The 16,444-nt window shown below is 44.3% G+C and overlaps 1 protein-coding gene across 5 annotated transcripts in view; it reads left to right on the top strand.

The window, feature by feature from the left end:
* SULF1 (sulfatase 1) overlaps nucleotides 1-16,444 on the top strand; it is a 285,427-nt gene that overhangs the window by 128,752 nt on the left and 140,231 nt on the right. For 4 of the 5 annotated variants that reach the window (XM_085605482.1, XM_085605483.1, XM_085605484.1 and 1 more), the window contains exon 3: nucleotides 12,717-12,939. In XM_085605482.1, coding sequence (XP_085461608.1) covers nucleotides 12,768-12,939 — 172 coding nt within the window. In that variant the 5' untranslated portion in view covers nucleotides 12,717-12,767. Of the gene's footprint in view, nucleotides 1-9,549; nucleotides 9,569-12,716; nucleotides 12,940-16,444 lie in introns of those variants that run through there. The other variant, XM_085605486.1, reaches the window with a different exon arrangement.

Here is a 16,444-nt window from a genome sequence, read left to right as displayed (position 1 = left end):
TTGGTAGGCGAGAGCTAAACATAGCATCACCTGCCTTCCTTTCCACAACACTTTTTGTGTGTGTGTGTGTGTGTGTGTGTGTGTTTATAGAGAGAATGAATATGTGTGTATGGAAACGTTACTCCCAATTAAATGCATGCACTATATCGGCTGTCTGAACTTCCTTTGAAATGGGACTGCCTGCGCGAGATTGGTACATGTTTTTCAAATATAATGTTAAGTTTAAAGGAAAACATGAAATCCATTTATGCTAATGTTGCTGTTGGTTTGTCTGACTTAACAGAATCATTTTAGGTGAGATGCAGCACCTCAATGAGCACAACTAAATAGTTAACAAAACCTAAGAGACCTTGGAGCTCCCGCAGAGTTTGTTGGTTGGGTTGGAGCACTCTAGGGAGACACATGGGATGTGCTCAATAGCTTCAGACGGACAACTTCATTGACTTGTGTTTGATCTTCATATTTTTGTTAAAAATTCCAAGCAGAAAAGCACACCTTTAAATCGTGTGACTATGCCCATATATATGTGCTTATAGTTCCTGTTTGATTTAAGGTGAGAAGTGCTTTTATTGAACTCCCTGTACTAATGCTAATAAATGGAACAATTGAACACAATGCATTGACCTTTTTCTAAGTGGAAGAGAGAAGGATATAACTGGGCAGTGGATGACCTGCACAATTTACAACCAGGAAATTTCTCATGTACGGGCTTCCCTGCTTGACCAAATCGTATTGATTTACTTAATTCTGTATTTTTCTCAACAAACCAATTTAAAAGCACATTTAAGTCATTCGGTTCAGGATATGCACTATACAAAAATCTCACTTGTATATGGTTAAAATAAAATAATCTTGCTTCACATTTAAGAGCAATATTTGGTATATAAAGAGAAATTGCCAAATTGACTGGTGTTGGGTAAGTCTTAGCAACGTCTAGAGGGCATGTGGGTTTTCGTGAAGGCTTCTTGTTTGAAAAAAATTACGTTCTATGAATGTCATTCGATTCAGTGATATAATCATATGTACGTAACCGGAATATTGTGAAATATTGAAAAGGTGTATGCTTTTAATTTTAAGGAGTCTGTATTAGATTTTGTCTTAACATTTGTTGTCCAAAATACGTCTTTTGGGCCCATATGTACAAAAACTTCAATTTTGCATTTCCCAAATAACGAATTCTAAAAAAAACGCTATTTAGGAGATGCAAAATGGAATGTACTAAAATTGTGATTTCCTAATCGTGATTCCTAGAGGGTCGCAATCGCTATTAGGAAATCGCTATTTAGGAAATACAAAACCATGCGCTCCTTTGGGCTTCAGGCCCAAAGGTACGAATGGTTTTGCATTTCTAAATTAGCAATTTCCTAATAGTGATTCCGACAGGGTCTCAGTCGGTATTAGGAATCGCAAATTTGGGAATGCAAAAGCAAGCGTGCCTATGGCCCCTTAGATCTAAACAAAAAGAAAGTGGTGTGCATGTAAAGCGCTCCAATGCCCTCGGGGTGAGTGCACGCACACAGCACTGCAAAAAATGCATTTTAGGTGCCTTTTTCCATTTTGCACATGGTTACCATCTACTTGGATTCAATGGTAATAGCATTTAGTAAGAATGCCCATTTTGCTTTTAGGAAATGCTTTGTACATGGGATTGGGAAATCCCTATTTGCCATCTCTTATTTCGGTAATCCCAAAATGCGATTTCTACAGAGTAGAAATCATAACTTGTGAGCTCAATTCTGCTTTTGTACATATGGAAAGCCTATTTAGCATTTCTTAACAGCCCGAAATAGCGATTCAGTCCATTAAGAAATGCTAAGTGGCTTCGTACATATGGGCCTTGATGGCTTGGCTCGTGCTCTGACTCTTAGAGCCAGTCCCGGGCTGGGCTCTGGCTTGGCTCTCACTACGGCTCTCTGTGTCCTCCATCATGTCCCCATAGATATGTTAGTGTGTCATACTCCCTAGCCCACATGCGCCATGAAGAGAAACAGGAGTACGTTGCAGCAGGGCGGCACCTATAAGCTGGTGAACTTTTCTGCAGGTCATGTTCTAGCCGGAGCTGTTGCACAAATCCTGTGCAGTATTTAGTCCCGGCCTTCACACTGGCGTTGAAGTGTGTAGAGAAGAAACGTGATTCCCTGTTCAAGCCTCGGCAGGCTCCTCGGCTCGGATCAGGTGGCCACCGCCTGCCACCAGCTTCAGAGTGACAGCTCGACAACTATGGGAAAAAGAGCGTGTTAGGAATCCCTTTCACGGCAATTATGTGTAAGAGATCTGTACAGTAGCGAGACTTCAGCGCGCCTGGCGGGCACCGTCGCTTCCGGTGTCAGTGCCTGCTGTTGCTAATGCAGTTTGTGTTTGGCTGCCACTTCGAATAGCTCTCCTGTTACCGCTGTTGCATGAACCTCAGTGCTTGGCTGCTCAGCCCCACTGAAATGCTAAGATTTGGCATACAACGTGTTACGTTGTTGGTGCAAAGGTTGGGAAATTCATTCTTTGTATTTCAAGTTGTGGTGCTTGTTTTGGTGTTTGTGTAGTCTAAAAATTATTTTAAGCAAGCATGATGGAAAATGCTAATTTCCTAAAAGATTTCACTCTGCAAGGTCAGAGTAGTTCTCGCATTAAATTTAAAATGCGGATATTCTCAGTACAGTCACCAAGGACCGGTCATCTAGTAGCTCTTTGCTATCAGGAGATAGCAGCCACACAGCATTACAGGTGACATAGATCATATTATACTAAGTCCTGTTAGATTGCCATAAGGTACTGGCCGGTAGCGGTACGTTTCAGTTCTTGAGGCAGAGCCATGATGCCAGTTTTTGAGGATTCCACCAATCTGGGTGGGACGCAAGTCCATCAGCAGACAGAACTATCCGCGTCCACCGGATTCGGGCCTCCTCTTTTGCTCAATAAACCCAACAGTTCTCCAAGGGTAGTAGAGTAAGTCTGACCGCGGGAGCTATCCACCCATTGTAAGGTGATATTGTGAAGAGTAGAGCGAAGAGCAAAGTGAAAACGCACCATGTGGTCGATAGAAGTCATTTGTCCGTAGCCTTCACCTGTGAAGTGTCAGCAGGTTTCCCACAAGAGCCCAGATCATAAGGGCTTGACTGCCCCAATCTCCTCAGCCACTGGTAGATAGGATACTTCAGGGAGGGTCTATTGGCTCTTTATAGGCAAGCACTTGTCTCTACCTTTGGAAGCAAATGCCCTTTTGCCTCACCCAGCCAAACATGTATGTCCTCCCTGAAACAGAGTCCGGCTACGACTATGATGTTTGAGATTGGTCTCCTTGCCCTGGCATTGGATGGGACAGCATCCTTACTTCATGGGGGATGGCTAAAGTCCGTAACTGCATCTTCATGTGGGGACCAGAGAGCCCTCCTCCTCAACATCCTTCTAAACCCACCCATCTCACGCTGATAAAGACAGTGCTCAGACGGTAGGCCTGCTCCTGCATGGTATCCTTTCCATGGGCGATGGGCTGGGAGTACAAGGATTCCAGCATTTGGGTGTGACTGTGCCCCTCTGCGGCAGAGAATGCTTTTTGCCATCTCCCTTAACCTTGTAACATCCAACAGAAGTAAGATGGCCATGTGTGATGTCTGCACTTTTTCATGGCTGTAGCATGCAATCCAAAAACGAAGTGCGCAAAGCTGAGTTCATGACTTTCTTGTTAACCTTACTCCTGCAGTAGCTGATTGGGCTGTTTGGTTTCCAAGAGTGGCGTGACATCTGCGAAGAATTAATAAATGATTCATCAATGCTGGTCCTAGGCCTTCGCTTTCTTCGGAAATCCTGGGCCTCGAGGTGGCCTTTCAGCAGACTCCCAACTTTTACTGCACTTGGCAATAGGCTTTGTCCCTTGCCTAGCTAACCTCCTCTTGATGGCTCCTTAAGTATTGAACTATGCCCCCTCTTGCCTTATACAGAAACTGTGCTGGGTGGGGTGTTTTGCTAAATCTTTTTCCCTGAATCACTGCAGCCTGGCAGCCCACGGAAACATGAGTTGCTGGTGACCCGTGAAATGCTTCTCACAGAAAAAGAGAACTCCGGCCCAGATTACAAATTGCGCAGTGCTGGCTGGATGCAAGCTGTGCATTCTTAATTACATGTATCATGCCTTAACACCCCACCAGTACCTGCAATTATGAGTTATACCCAGGGCCACTGGGATTATGCAGCAGGGGAGGGGCAAATTATGCATCAGGGTTAAGTAAATTATGTGGCAAGAAAAGGCAAATTATTTGGTGACGGTATTCCTTCATTATTTTGTTATTTTCAAACTTGTTAACATTGTCTGGGCAATAGTTTCTCCTCATTAGCACCACATTAACACCAAAATGTAGCAATAAGCAACAACAAAGTACCTTTGCTAAAAGCCTTTCACTGTGCTGCCATGCGTTTTGCTGCATTTTTAGTAACTTTTGAAACATTTAAGCTAGAACCATTTTTTTGCTGTTAAAATCTCAAATTAAGCGGCATATGATGGATTATGTGGCAAATGCGGCAAATCTATAATTTTGCAAAAATTGCCACAATCGCATAATTCCAGTGGCACATGGTTAAACCTTATGGAATGGGAAATAACTGTGCAGGCCCAGTTTAACCAGGCAGAAATCCGCACAAAAACCTTAGGTCCATGGAGATTAATGCTCTCATTTGCCACCTGGGCCTCAGCCCCATGCCATCGAAGCATGTTGTGCTTGGGACTGGGATGTGCTTGTGGGGCTGGAAAGTGCTTGTGTCTGCAGTCCCTGCCCGATCCTTAAGCGATTTTAGAGCCAAATTTTCAAGCCAGTAAAATTAGGCCCGGTGTTCCTGCACCTGGTAAATCTGTTGGGGAAACATCAGGCCAGTCGTGGTTGGGCAGTGTGGTATCCCGCCTATACACACCCTCCTGGAAACTCCTAATCGTGTTTCTAGATGTGAGAGAAAATTGCCAAACTCCATTAAATCTAGCTAAGGGATTATTGATGCATTTAATTTGTAACCCTCCCAACCTGAAATGAGAATTACTGAGGTTTTTTTTTTTATGCGGTATGGTTCTACTGAATGCATTCTTCATGCTTAAAGTACTCCTTTACCTTCTAATAAAAGCGACATATTTGTCAGTCACCGGGCACTTGAATGTTATTTTAGAAGTGTAATAGAGATAATACTTTACGTGGAAAATGTTTCTCATTTTTGAATTGTTATGGATGGTGGCTTTCTAGTCCAAAGCTTACCATGTTTGCTCACATACTAATGACTCGGGCAGGCAGATGTCCGGCGTAATTGATTCACGTTCAGTTCTCTCTACCTAACATGGGAACTAGGGATGATGTATGTATTCTTAACTTCTGATCGGTGTGTGTGATGCCATTACTGGTGTGTTTAGCTGGTGGGAGGATAGAGGCTTGTGCGGTAACTTGCTGTTTCTTACTAGAATAGGCTTGGCAGTGTTTCTGGATGCTGAACATTGCTCTCAGTCTAGAAGAGATGCAGAAAAGTTGGTGATGTTAGTTTGGGCTGGTGTCAATTTTATTAACACTGAGGTAAAGTTTCACGCTGTGGGGGCCACTATTCAAACAAGTCCCTGCCAGTGTTTGCACTGCGCAGTCAGGGTGACTGAACTTTCTAGGTCAACATTGTCTGAAAAATGTGCTGTATTGTACAAGTGGTTCATTCAAAGGCTGCCTGCCCTCTTTCACACACATCTTTTCCGACTGTGTGGGGGGGCTAGAGGAATGTTTTCATTTTTCGGAAGGTTGGAAAAGGGAACCCACGCTTCAGATTGTCTTCACAAGCTGTTGCATGGACAACTGCATCGCAAAGCAGAAGGGGCGAGTTAAAGTGTAACCTTCGTTTTTTAATTTCATTTTACTGATTTCAGTGGGCCTAAAACGAGTGTGCATTCACAGTAAAAGTGTGTGTATACATGTTATATACACAATTTTACTGATCGTGCACAATGACATTTTGTGCACTTCTTTCACAACATGTATATATTTTAGAAAGTGAAGCTGATTCTTAGATCAGTGATAAAACATTTCAGTGAAAAAGAAGGGGCAATCCTAAGCTTGTATGATGTGGCAATCCTAAGCTTGTACAATGTTAGCTGCATCTCTGACTCTCAGAATTCAGAGGTCTTAAGTGTCCAGTAAACTATCACTGTGGTTGCACAGATGCTGCAGACGTGAACCTCTGGCAGTACAGCGGTCCATCACGTGTTTGCGCATCTCAAGAGAATGGACCTATTACACACCGCAGATGATTCAACCAAGCACCGTAAGGCGTAGAGCAATCCTGCTGGGGACACAAGTGGTGCAGGTAGATGATGTTTTCAGTCAGGATTCAAGACTGCTCCTGTGACTGCAGATCAGTACTTTACACTTGTATGAGAACTGTGGAGGTTCCATCCCTCCTCACTTCTATAAATGACTGAATGGTATTGATTTGTTCAAGAATGTGCTGACCGTAGTGTCTCCCATCCCATTTCTGTGTCCCTTCTTTGGTGTGCTGTGCCAACCTGCCGGCAGCGTAAAAAAACAGCCGATAATAAATCTGAGTTTATTATCCTTTTATTTTGTTTCCCGGCCGAGTCTTGGGGACAGGCCAGGGGGAGTACAGGCACCGACGGGTAATGGTATGCACTGCTATCAGTGCGCATGTTGGTTTGGCTGGCCATCTCCAACTGAAGCTGTCTCCAACCCGAGCTGCGTTGCCTGGTTGGAGACGGGAAGCACAGGCTCCCAGTCTCCCTGGGAGCACAAATCGAGGGTGCTCAGCATTGGCCGCAGGGGAGACTGGGAGCCTGTGCCTGCGGTGGAGCTACGAGAGGAGCAGAAGACCAGCGATGTGGCTGGCTGCAGACAGCAGGTAAGTTCATTTTTTTTCCTTTCTCTTTTTTTTTTTTGTTGGCGTCATCTTCTCCTCCTGCCCCGCTACTGTCCTCTGACACCAGCCGCTACTAGGCTAATATCGTGAGACACTGGGGTAGAGAGGCATGCTGTTGTGCTGCCTCAGCAGCTGTTAGCTTATAAAAGAGGCTGCCTGACTGCTAGGTAGAATTGATAGAACTGCATGGTGACCCTCCCCACTACCCACATTGCGGCCACATGACATCCTGCCAGGAGCGAGATGTGCTTGAGGTTCTCAGTTTGCTACTTGTCGTATTCAGCAGGGCAGTCTCTTGGGCTAACATATGCGTTCTCTTGCATGAGTTTGCCCAGTAGTGGAAAGCAGGACTATCTCTCGTAGTGACATGCTGCCAGCAGTCGTGGTGATCAGGAAGTGACTGGAGCATGTCAAAGAAGGGCAAATGCACAAAAAAAGCCTCTGCAGCATACTTGTTCAGCCGATGGCACCGTCTCCGTCCCAGCTCCATGGGATTAGGCAGGTGCGTGGATCCTTTTGCTAATCAGCAGTTTAAGTTGAATTAAACGCCAGGTTCAGGCCCAACTACAGGGACCCACTTCCAGGAGACTCACAGACACTGTCTTATTGTGTCATGTCATTAGCAGAGTTGTGTTCTGCACCACCTGAGTGAGTCCTCGCACTCACTTTGTATGTTCTGCCTTTCATGTTGTGACTGTCTGTGACTGGGGGTTAGTGTCTGAAAATGTCAGCTCTCCGTCCATCATCTCCTTGTATTATCTTTGTTCACCCTAAGTTGGCAGGGTATTCCGAAAAGTGGGTCCCTTGCTCACTTTGCCATTGGATTCAAGCTAGCCTGGCTGATGAGGGGTGTTACCCCAAAACCAATCCCACAATGCTTGTTTCCGGTCCAGGGAAGACCTGGCTTGGCAGTTCGAGCTGGACTGCTCCCATGAGGGGCAGGGTCAAGACTGATTTGCATATGGCTGGGTCTGAACTGGGGTGACGAAGTGAGCTAAAGAACGATGATGGATTCAACCCAGATCTGTGACTGGGGTTGAGTGTCTGAAAATGTCAGCGTTCCGTCCATCATCTCCTTGTGTTTTTTTTTCTTCATTTTGTGCTAGGCATGCTCACACTGCCGACTACGGCAGACCACCATGAGTCTCTTCTCTCATAATCTGCTTTCTGTTTGGCAGTCCACCCTTCGATGAAGTGAAAAGAGGGGGCTGCCCCTTTGCCATTGCTCAGGTGTTCTCTGCGGAACTCTATCCTAATCTCAGTCCTTCGGATTGAAAAGCAGCAGAGCTCTCTTGTGTTGCAGCTCTGTAGCTCAGGTCTTTGAGGCCATGCTGGTGCATAATAGCTTGCATGCATAGCTTTCTTCCGAGTACTGTAAAGTGAGTTACATGAGGTGCCAGCATTTCACTCGATAGTTCTCATCGTATCGGCCTGAGCAAGATGAAGTGCTGGTGAGGCACTGGTGGGATTTGTACCTGTTTTACACATAGATCACACGGGGGTGACTTAGGCTACTGAGCTATTTAACCGGCTTTTTAAAATAAATAAACATACAAAATAAATGATAGAAATTCGATTTGTGATGCAGGCCCTTGCGTATTGAGTGACGAGGGTTTCTGGTCAGTCGTGGGTGGATTGCGATTCTTCTGTGCTGATCCATAACATTTTCAAAGCGCTTAACAAAATACAAAAATGTGATATATTTTTGTCGCCATCGCATATGCTTCATATCTTGGCTTTGAAAGTAGTGACTTTCACAGGAAGAGCTCTGTCTTAAAACAGGACAGACAGCCCGTGGTACATTTCCAAGACTGGTTAAGTAAACCAAGGCAAGGATGAAAAGAAACACTTTGTGGTTAATCATCTGGAAGTAAGCCAGTTTGTTTTCCTCGGCACATTTTAGCATGTATAATAATAGTTTCGTTCGCTGGTCTCCCAGTGAATGATTGGGGTTGTCTCACTTCACTTCCCACCAAGCCCCCGGCCCATGTGGTTCCTTTTTCCTCACTTAATTAGTTCTACATAGCCGCATGGCGCTGGCTAATGTTGCGTGCCTAAACTCTCGCTTAATAGACTGGCTCAGGTGTGGAAGTGCTGCCTCACTGATGAACCCTGGCATATTATGATTAAAGGCTGCTGCAGTGCAATTCCCAGGCCTGCCCTCTTGAGACGGCTTCTTCAAGAGTGATGGTGTATTTCTGTATTCTGTCCAACTCCAAAAACGGCACTGCTTTTAGACGGTTAAAGCTGCAGCGTGCGGGCACTCTTCCAATCTTTCCTCTCATGAGCCCTGTGATGTATTTCTTTTCTCAGACAGCCGAGCGGGTAATGCGAAAGAAATGTTAAAATGTAGCAGGGCGACCTTTGGTCTTCATGCCTCGCCATCATGCCCAGTTGGTAGGATCCGGTGTGCGTCAGGGCCCGCACGTTCGCAGCAGGGCCCGCAACCAGGCGTGCTGTTTGCCTTCCAGCCGCCGAGAGGACTCGACGCCTCTGTTGCCTGCAGAAGGGTCACGGGCTCGCCAGGGGTGCTGTGCATTATACATGACGGTGACTGATGGGAGCTGCTCCGGCCCTTCTCGGAGCGCGCAGTCCGTGCTGCCCTCTGCAGTGAGAGCGGTGCCACCGCAGGCGCGAGCTCGGCGCGCCCCGGATGCGGCCCGGCGCCGGAGCCAGCTGTCTCGTGAAGGTGAGTTCGCCAGCAGCACACCTGCCCTAACAGTACGTTTCCAAGCCCTTTAGGCCGGCGGATCATGGAGGGAGCTGTGACGTGTTCCTGCAGGCTTGTCTCTCCACAGCAGGCCACAGGGAAGATGCAGCTGAACCTGATCCGCAGATGGTATTTGTTTCCCGAACTACAGTACTTCGCTCGATTGCTGTATTGCATGGCTCCCTTGGTGAAGGGAATCTGCGTCATTTGAGAGCTCACGGGTGTCTTTAGATCCCTCCATGACACCCAGGTCTTCCTTTCTTTTATTTTTTTAAGAGGACCCTCGTCTGCAAATGACGTGAACTCTGCGGACTCCACGTATGCAATGGGGGATCTGGGTATAGTTGCTTCTAAGGGAATGTGCTCCGATATAGAATGGAAGCGCCTTAACTTCAAAGTGGGGTAAAACAAAGCACTAGGAAAACCTGAACGATTGTCTCGCAAACTGATAGGTGAAAAATGATCTCCAGTGGTGGCAGCTGTCATAAGATGCTGTCATAAGATACAAAAAACTATCGAGAGTCTAGTGGGGGGTCAGTAGACCTTTGCACATCTTGTCTTAAGTAAGTTAGTTTAACACTTTGTGATTTTTATCAAAAGGGGAAAGTTATGTTTGTGTCTTTGTCTGGAGAATTCACTGGCCTGTCGCAAAATGGGAATTTTCGAAATTGTCTGTGGTCTCTGAAAAGCTGGTGGGACTGGGGGAGGGTCAATGGCACGTGGCTGATTCTGCGTCATTCCAACCAGACTTTGGAAGATCGCATTATATGTCTCCTGGTTTCCATTCAGTCCTCTCCAGGACTGGATGACGTCTCTAGCATTGGGTGAAATGAGAACGGTCCATCTCACATCCACATTCAGGAACAGACCATTGTTGTTCCAAAACAACCTTGAATTTTAGGTTTATTTTGAACGAATGAGGGGAACATCACTATGAATTAATAAATAAATAAGAAAGCCAGAAATCCTCAGTATCCGTATCTGTAACTGCAATGCCAATGTGGTGCTATGTGCGGAATGGCAGGGGTCTTATCCAGCTTAAGCGTTGATGATTACAGAGGGGCCCACATGGGTCTCAAGTAAGAAAGATATGGAACTTGAAAGGGATGGCACTTATTGAACAACAGATTTACTAATTTATCAATTTTCAGAAATATATATAGCAATCAGTAGTAGCAGGCGAATACTAGTGCCGCATTTTATAGCTCCTCCCCCATCAGGAAATACCCACAGGTGTATCCTTCTAGTAGAGGGACACTGTGCTGCATGCAGTCTTGGAATGTTTTATATATGACAGTACACATTAATTATTGATGACTGCGGAAAGAAACAAGCCATGGCAAAGACTATAGGGTTACCCATAACAAGATCGTGCTCTGGTTATTTTCATTTTCGCATGCATATGCTACAAAAAGAAAAAAATATATTGCCAACATATGGCAGCCATGTGCTTGCATAGAAAATGTTTAAGTAAAAAACTGAACCATGACATATAATTTTAAACTGGATTGGTGCCTTCTGGCTGGCCGGTTTGCTTAGAGCAGTTTAATTGGAAAATATGATTCTGTTTTAAATGAAGAATATGAACCTGTGGCATAGAGATTGTTACATGAAGACATAGTCTAAACATCCATGGGTGACTGCTAATGTTTCTTTCTTTCCATTGCTCATCATTTATTTTCAAAGTATGCACCAACTAGGGCTTGTCCTGAAGTGCATTTTGCTTCAGGATATGAGCACATCCGATCAGCCAAATGCCATCGCTCACAGTGCAAGAGAGGCTTGGGCTGGAGTGGGCTGAGCCGTTGCCCTGTACTGTACACTCTGGTGGGCAAAAGTAAAATATGAATGTCAGTTGTACAGTCTAATGGATGAAAAGTGTTGCCCCAAAGTATGTATGTATCTTTATATTAACCTTTTGATCACACAAGGCTGGTGAGCCAATTAAAGCTGCCTCTAGGCCAGACCTAATAAGGCAGCGGTTGTAACAGAACATGTTTTATTTGTGATGGGTTACTTTTTTCTTGAGAGTGATTGTTGGCTAATGGTGTGGACAGCAGGTCACTGACACCATACTTTGTAAGATGTTTGGCTGCGATGATTTATTCCATGTGGCTGCACTCTCCTGCTGTCTAAGAGTACACCACTCTGCTCACAGTAGTGCGCCTCGTTTTGTCGAGGGTTCGAGTGACATTGTTGAAAATGGATGTTGCAGGGCTCCCACCAGCCTCTTGTACACACCCAGTAGGAGCAGAGACTTCACAAATCTGAATTTTAGGAAGCATGAGATTTTTCGCTTGTAAGATGTTTCAACTTTAAGGAATTTGTGGGGCAAGAAAGCAACCTAGATTATTCAAGCATGAAATGTTATAGCCAAAATGCTCCTTTCAAAAGGAAGCTGAAAAGCAGTGTGATGGACTTTATCAAGTTTATGCATTTTGTATGCCATCTCAGACTTATGAAGTTCATTGAAGAATCTGACAGACATTACAGTCATTTTTCTAACAATGAGCAAAATCAATCCAGCCCTTCCCACATAAAATAAGGGGATGAAGATATTTTAAGAGTGAGAGCACACGAGTGCAGTATCAGATGGGGATCTGAAACCCTGGAAAAGGCCGGGCAAGAGAGTGCGTATGGGAAGGCTTGACATTTGAAGAGAAGAGAATTCAGAACAAGCCAGGACCGGAGTTAGGTGACCAGGGAATGCATTGGGATCAGAGCACGTGAACAAAGTAGTCTGTTGTCAAAAATCAGTTACAGGTATATTGATGTCTACGTACCACGGTTCCACTCTGTGCTATATTGTCGTGTTTCTATCTCATGTAGTGCACTTGATGGTGAATTGGTATATTGTCATAAATTCAGTGAGTTAAGTGCACACTGCTCTACTCTTAAGTGCATCTTTGAATCTTGAGTGCATTGACTTAGACTTTTCCTCTGATACTTCTGAGATTGATGGAAATACTATCATTTTCAAATGCTTAATAAATGTTATATAGCCATGTTCTTTGTAAAACGCTATAGAAAAAGAGGTGTTCTATATGTTACAAATGTTTGTTGCCCATATGTTCAACTGGACTGCTTCTGAACACTGTGTTCCCTCTTTTTTTCGCCATCTTAACAGAGCCTGAACGACCAGGATCTTTAAAAGTGGTGTGCTGTGGCCTTTAAACCAATGGCTCCTTCCTGCGCTGCACTGGTCCTGGCTGTGCTCTGTGCTGCACTGCTAGGAGGATACTGCACTTCTGTCAGAGCGCCAAGGTTTCGAGGCCGCGTGCAGCAGGAACGGAAGAACATTAGACCAAACATCATCCTCATACTCACAGATGACCAAGATGTGGAACTGGGTAAGACACACGCTTGTGATATTACTGTACGAACAAATACAAAGCCATTGATTATGTAAATTCTATGGGTGTTGCAGGAGATCGGGGAATGGTCCATGTATGGGCCTGGCGGTAATGCTCTTTATTTTAAAGTGTTACTATCGAAGCAATATTCTGACTCTAGATATGTTAAATGGCGAGCAGTACTCTTGCAGGTGGTTCTTTTATAATGCATTTGTTTAAAAAGGAGCCGGTGTGAGCAGCCCTCCGTTGAGGGTTTCTTGGTATTGAACACTGCTTCTCTTCATCACAGTCATGGAGATTTAAAGCTTCTTTTGTATCTGGAAAAGATGTGTATTTTGCCATGCACTTCATGTGGGGACCTACTTCTGCACTCAATCTCATTGAAAGGTGGTAGAAATAATTGAATGAATGAATGAATAGACTTACGAAGTTCCGTTTTGAGAATTGAAGTGCCATGAGGTGCTTCCTGGATTGGAGACGTGGTTCAAATGGAAAAGTGGGGTTTCAAATGTTTTCTGAAGGTGGTTGTTTAGCTTCTGGAGTGGCCTCCTGTTGTGTACTGGTACGTACCGCCTTTGTTTGTGCACTCAATGTGTGCTAGACTTTAGTCCAATGAGCACTGAAAGTCTCTCTATTTTTTTTTTAAGCAGCCCTATTTCCACCAAGGAAATTAGGCTGCTTTAAGAAAGAAACGAAAATAAAACGTTTCTTTTTATTTTTCTCAAGTTTTACTGAGTGTTGGCAGTAGTAGCCCAATTCCCAAAAGGAAAGGGGTTCAGAGGGGATTTATTTGATAGAGAGTGAACTTTGGTCAAAGCGAGGTTCATCGCATTGCCTTGACTGACCCGATCTGCCTAGCCCGATTTGAACTGATGACTGTATTTGTTTACTTTATGCTCCTTTTAAGGCGATTTTTTTAGACCCTTGTTCATAGTGCCGGGTTTGGTGAATGGGCAATGGGCCAGGGCACAAGTCCTATAAAAATAAGTGGGGGTACTGATCAAGTAAGACCATATGCAAATGCCGCCATGACGTCACGACATAGCGCTATAAAAGAAATAAAATAGTGCTATTATTTGTGTAAATACTGGGATAGACTAACCCATCTGACAGTCTTACAGTGTCTGCATTTATATACAGGGACAGAACAAAGGCAAAAGCATACCTCTCTTTAGTACCTGTGAAGAGAAGGCAAGCTGTGTGCCTTTGTTTCCCTCTGTGGCATTTACATTTAAGTGTGAGGTTCCAGGCGGCCCCCAGTCAGCATCTACAAACAAATGGAGACTGGATGGCCCCTTAACTTCAGCTCAGCTCAGCTCAGCTGGAGGTGAAAAAAAGGCTCCCTCACTGCCTGCACGTTGCTTCTGGAAATGGAAAGCAGACAACGTACAGGCGCTGCTGAACGTGTCCGGTGTCATACACTGGGACAAGTTCAACATATTTCTGTGGGGCCTAACTTATTGGCAAGGTGGGTGGCGTCCACCCTGTGAAAATAGTGGGTGTACGCAGTGTAATACAACAACACAGACCTGGTAACAGAAAGGCACTACTTTAAACAATGTAGTTACGTAGGATTCCTAGTAGGGTAATGTAAAAATCTATTACTCCTACGTTAGTAGTTCTTACCATGAACTATCATTAAATCCCCAGTGCCATATAACTTAATTCATATAAATTGCCAAAAAATGAGACAACCAGCCATGTATTGGAGTCACTCGACCAGCACCGATAGGTTACTATAGTGCAACCAATATAAAAGGAAAAGTGAGGAAAAAATGAGAAAGTATCTCACGTGCGCAACACCAGAGGAGCTGCTGGCAGGTTCTCACCAGTTTGCTCACGATTTTCTGGGGATCTGTGCTTTTTGCACTGCTGTAAGCACGTCCGTTACTCACACCATCATCTGAGGAGACAGATACACCGAATCAGTACATCCGTATACTATACCATGATCATTTACCCATATCGATTCATCACCAGGTAGACTACAAAAACCTGATTCTCAAGAGTCGCCCCTGACAAAATATTAGCGTCTTCTTTGTAAAAGTGAAGGGGATACAATCAGTCCACCCTCAACAACTTACTATCCAAAACTGTATACAAATATGTATTTCCTTCTGCATTTTGTTTTTGGAAAGTAATTCTTCGTTAAGTCACCGTTGGCTCAATCCCCGCTCACTCCTATTAATGTAATCTCACCGTACGCCTTCTTAGTCAGCACGTTAACTCATTCCGGCATCGAAGCATCATGGTGCGCGTCTGCAATTTAAACCGACAGCGCGTACCTCGCTCTTCCGGAAATCCAATGAGAACGAGGCTGTTTACCCGGAACAGCAAAAATGCTATTCTACACCGGGCAAATGCGGCGGCCATCTTAAGCTAATATAGCTCATATCCCTTTTTAATAAAAAACAGGTGATATTGCTGAATAAAACAACAGTAATAGTGACAAACGCCAATTAATCATGAAAAAACGACCAATATTTAACGAATGTCATGACTCATTTAAAAAGACGAATATCCACATTGGGAAGTCACAGTTTGTATATAATTTAAAGGGCTTGTTCTAAACAGATTCATTAGCCAGAAGAAACTGGAGAAGTGCATGTTTTGAGTGCTAAGGCCACCAAGAGATTAAACTAGGATTAAGGAAACCCAAAAAAGCAACATGAGAAAAACGCAAAGATGGTCTTAATCGGCTGGGCTCTCTTAGCGTGTATACAAAGATCAATACATATTCAAAACGGCATTATGTCAACAGTCGTTCTTTATCTGGAGATCTTATTCCATTCAATCTGGTCATTCAGATCGATTTGATCAACCTTTTCTGAATAGATCCAATGTGCCTCCTTCATTGCAAGTGTTCTTTCAATATAATCCATGTCACCCATTACTCTTTCCAACACCACCCATTTCACTGCCTTAGGATCATGTTGGCTATCCTTGTAGTGTTGGACCAACCTGGTGGTTAGTTTCCCATTCTTGATGGTACTAAGATGTTCTTGTATCCTCACTTTTATGTTTCTTGTGGTGAGGCCAATGTAATGCAGCACACATGGACAAGTTAATCTGTAGATGATATTGATAGAATTACAGTTACTGAACTTATTCAAATACCAAATTCTCCCATTTTGCAACTGAACATTCATTGTCTTTTCAGTAAATTCACACACTGAGCATCCACCACATGGGTAATGCCCAGATGGAATAGACTTGTTCATTACTTGCAATCTGGGCCTCGTATGGACAAGCCTGTCCTTGGGATTCTGTGCCCGTTTAAACGCAAACCTGGGTGAAGGCATTTGAAATTCGTTGGTAGAGAGCAATGACCAATGTTTCCTGAAGGCCTGACGAATTTTAGTCGCCAGGGGATCAAAAGTCAAAACTATAGGCAGGCACTCATTTTTATCTTTTGTGTTCCTTTCCAATAGGGCCTCCCGAGGGGTATTATGTGCTCTCTTGACGAGCTCTGTTGACAATTCTTCTCGGATATGCACGCTGT

Source organism: Triturus cristatus, chromosome 5_1, assembly GCF_964204655.1.
Source record: "Triturus cristatus chromosome 5_1, aTriCri1.1, whole genome shotgun sequence".
In the NCBI taxonomy this organism is placed as follows: domain Eukaryota; kingdom Metazoa; phylum Chordata; class Amphibia; order Caudata; family Salamandridae; genus Triturus; species Triturus cristatus.
This window is presented reverse-complemented; position numbering and strand designations above follow the sequence as displayed.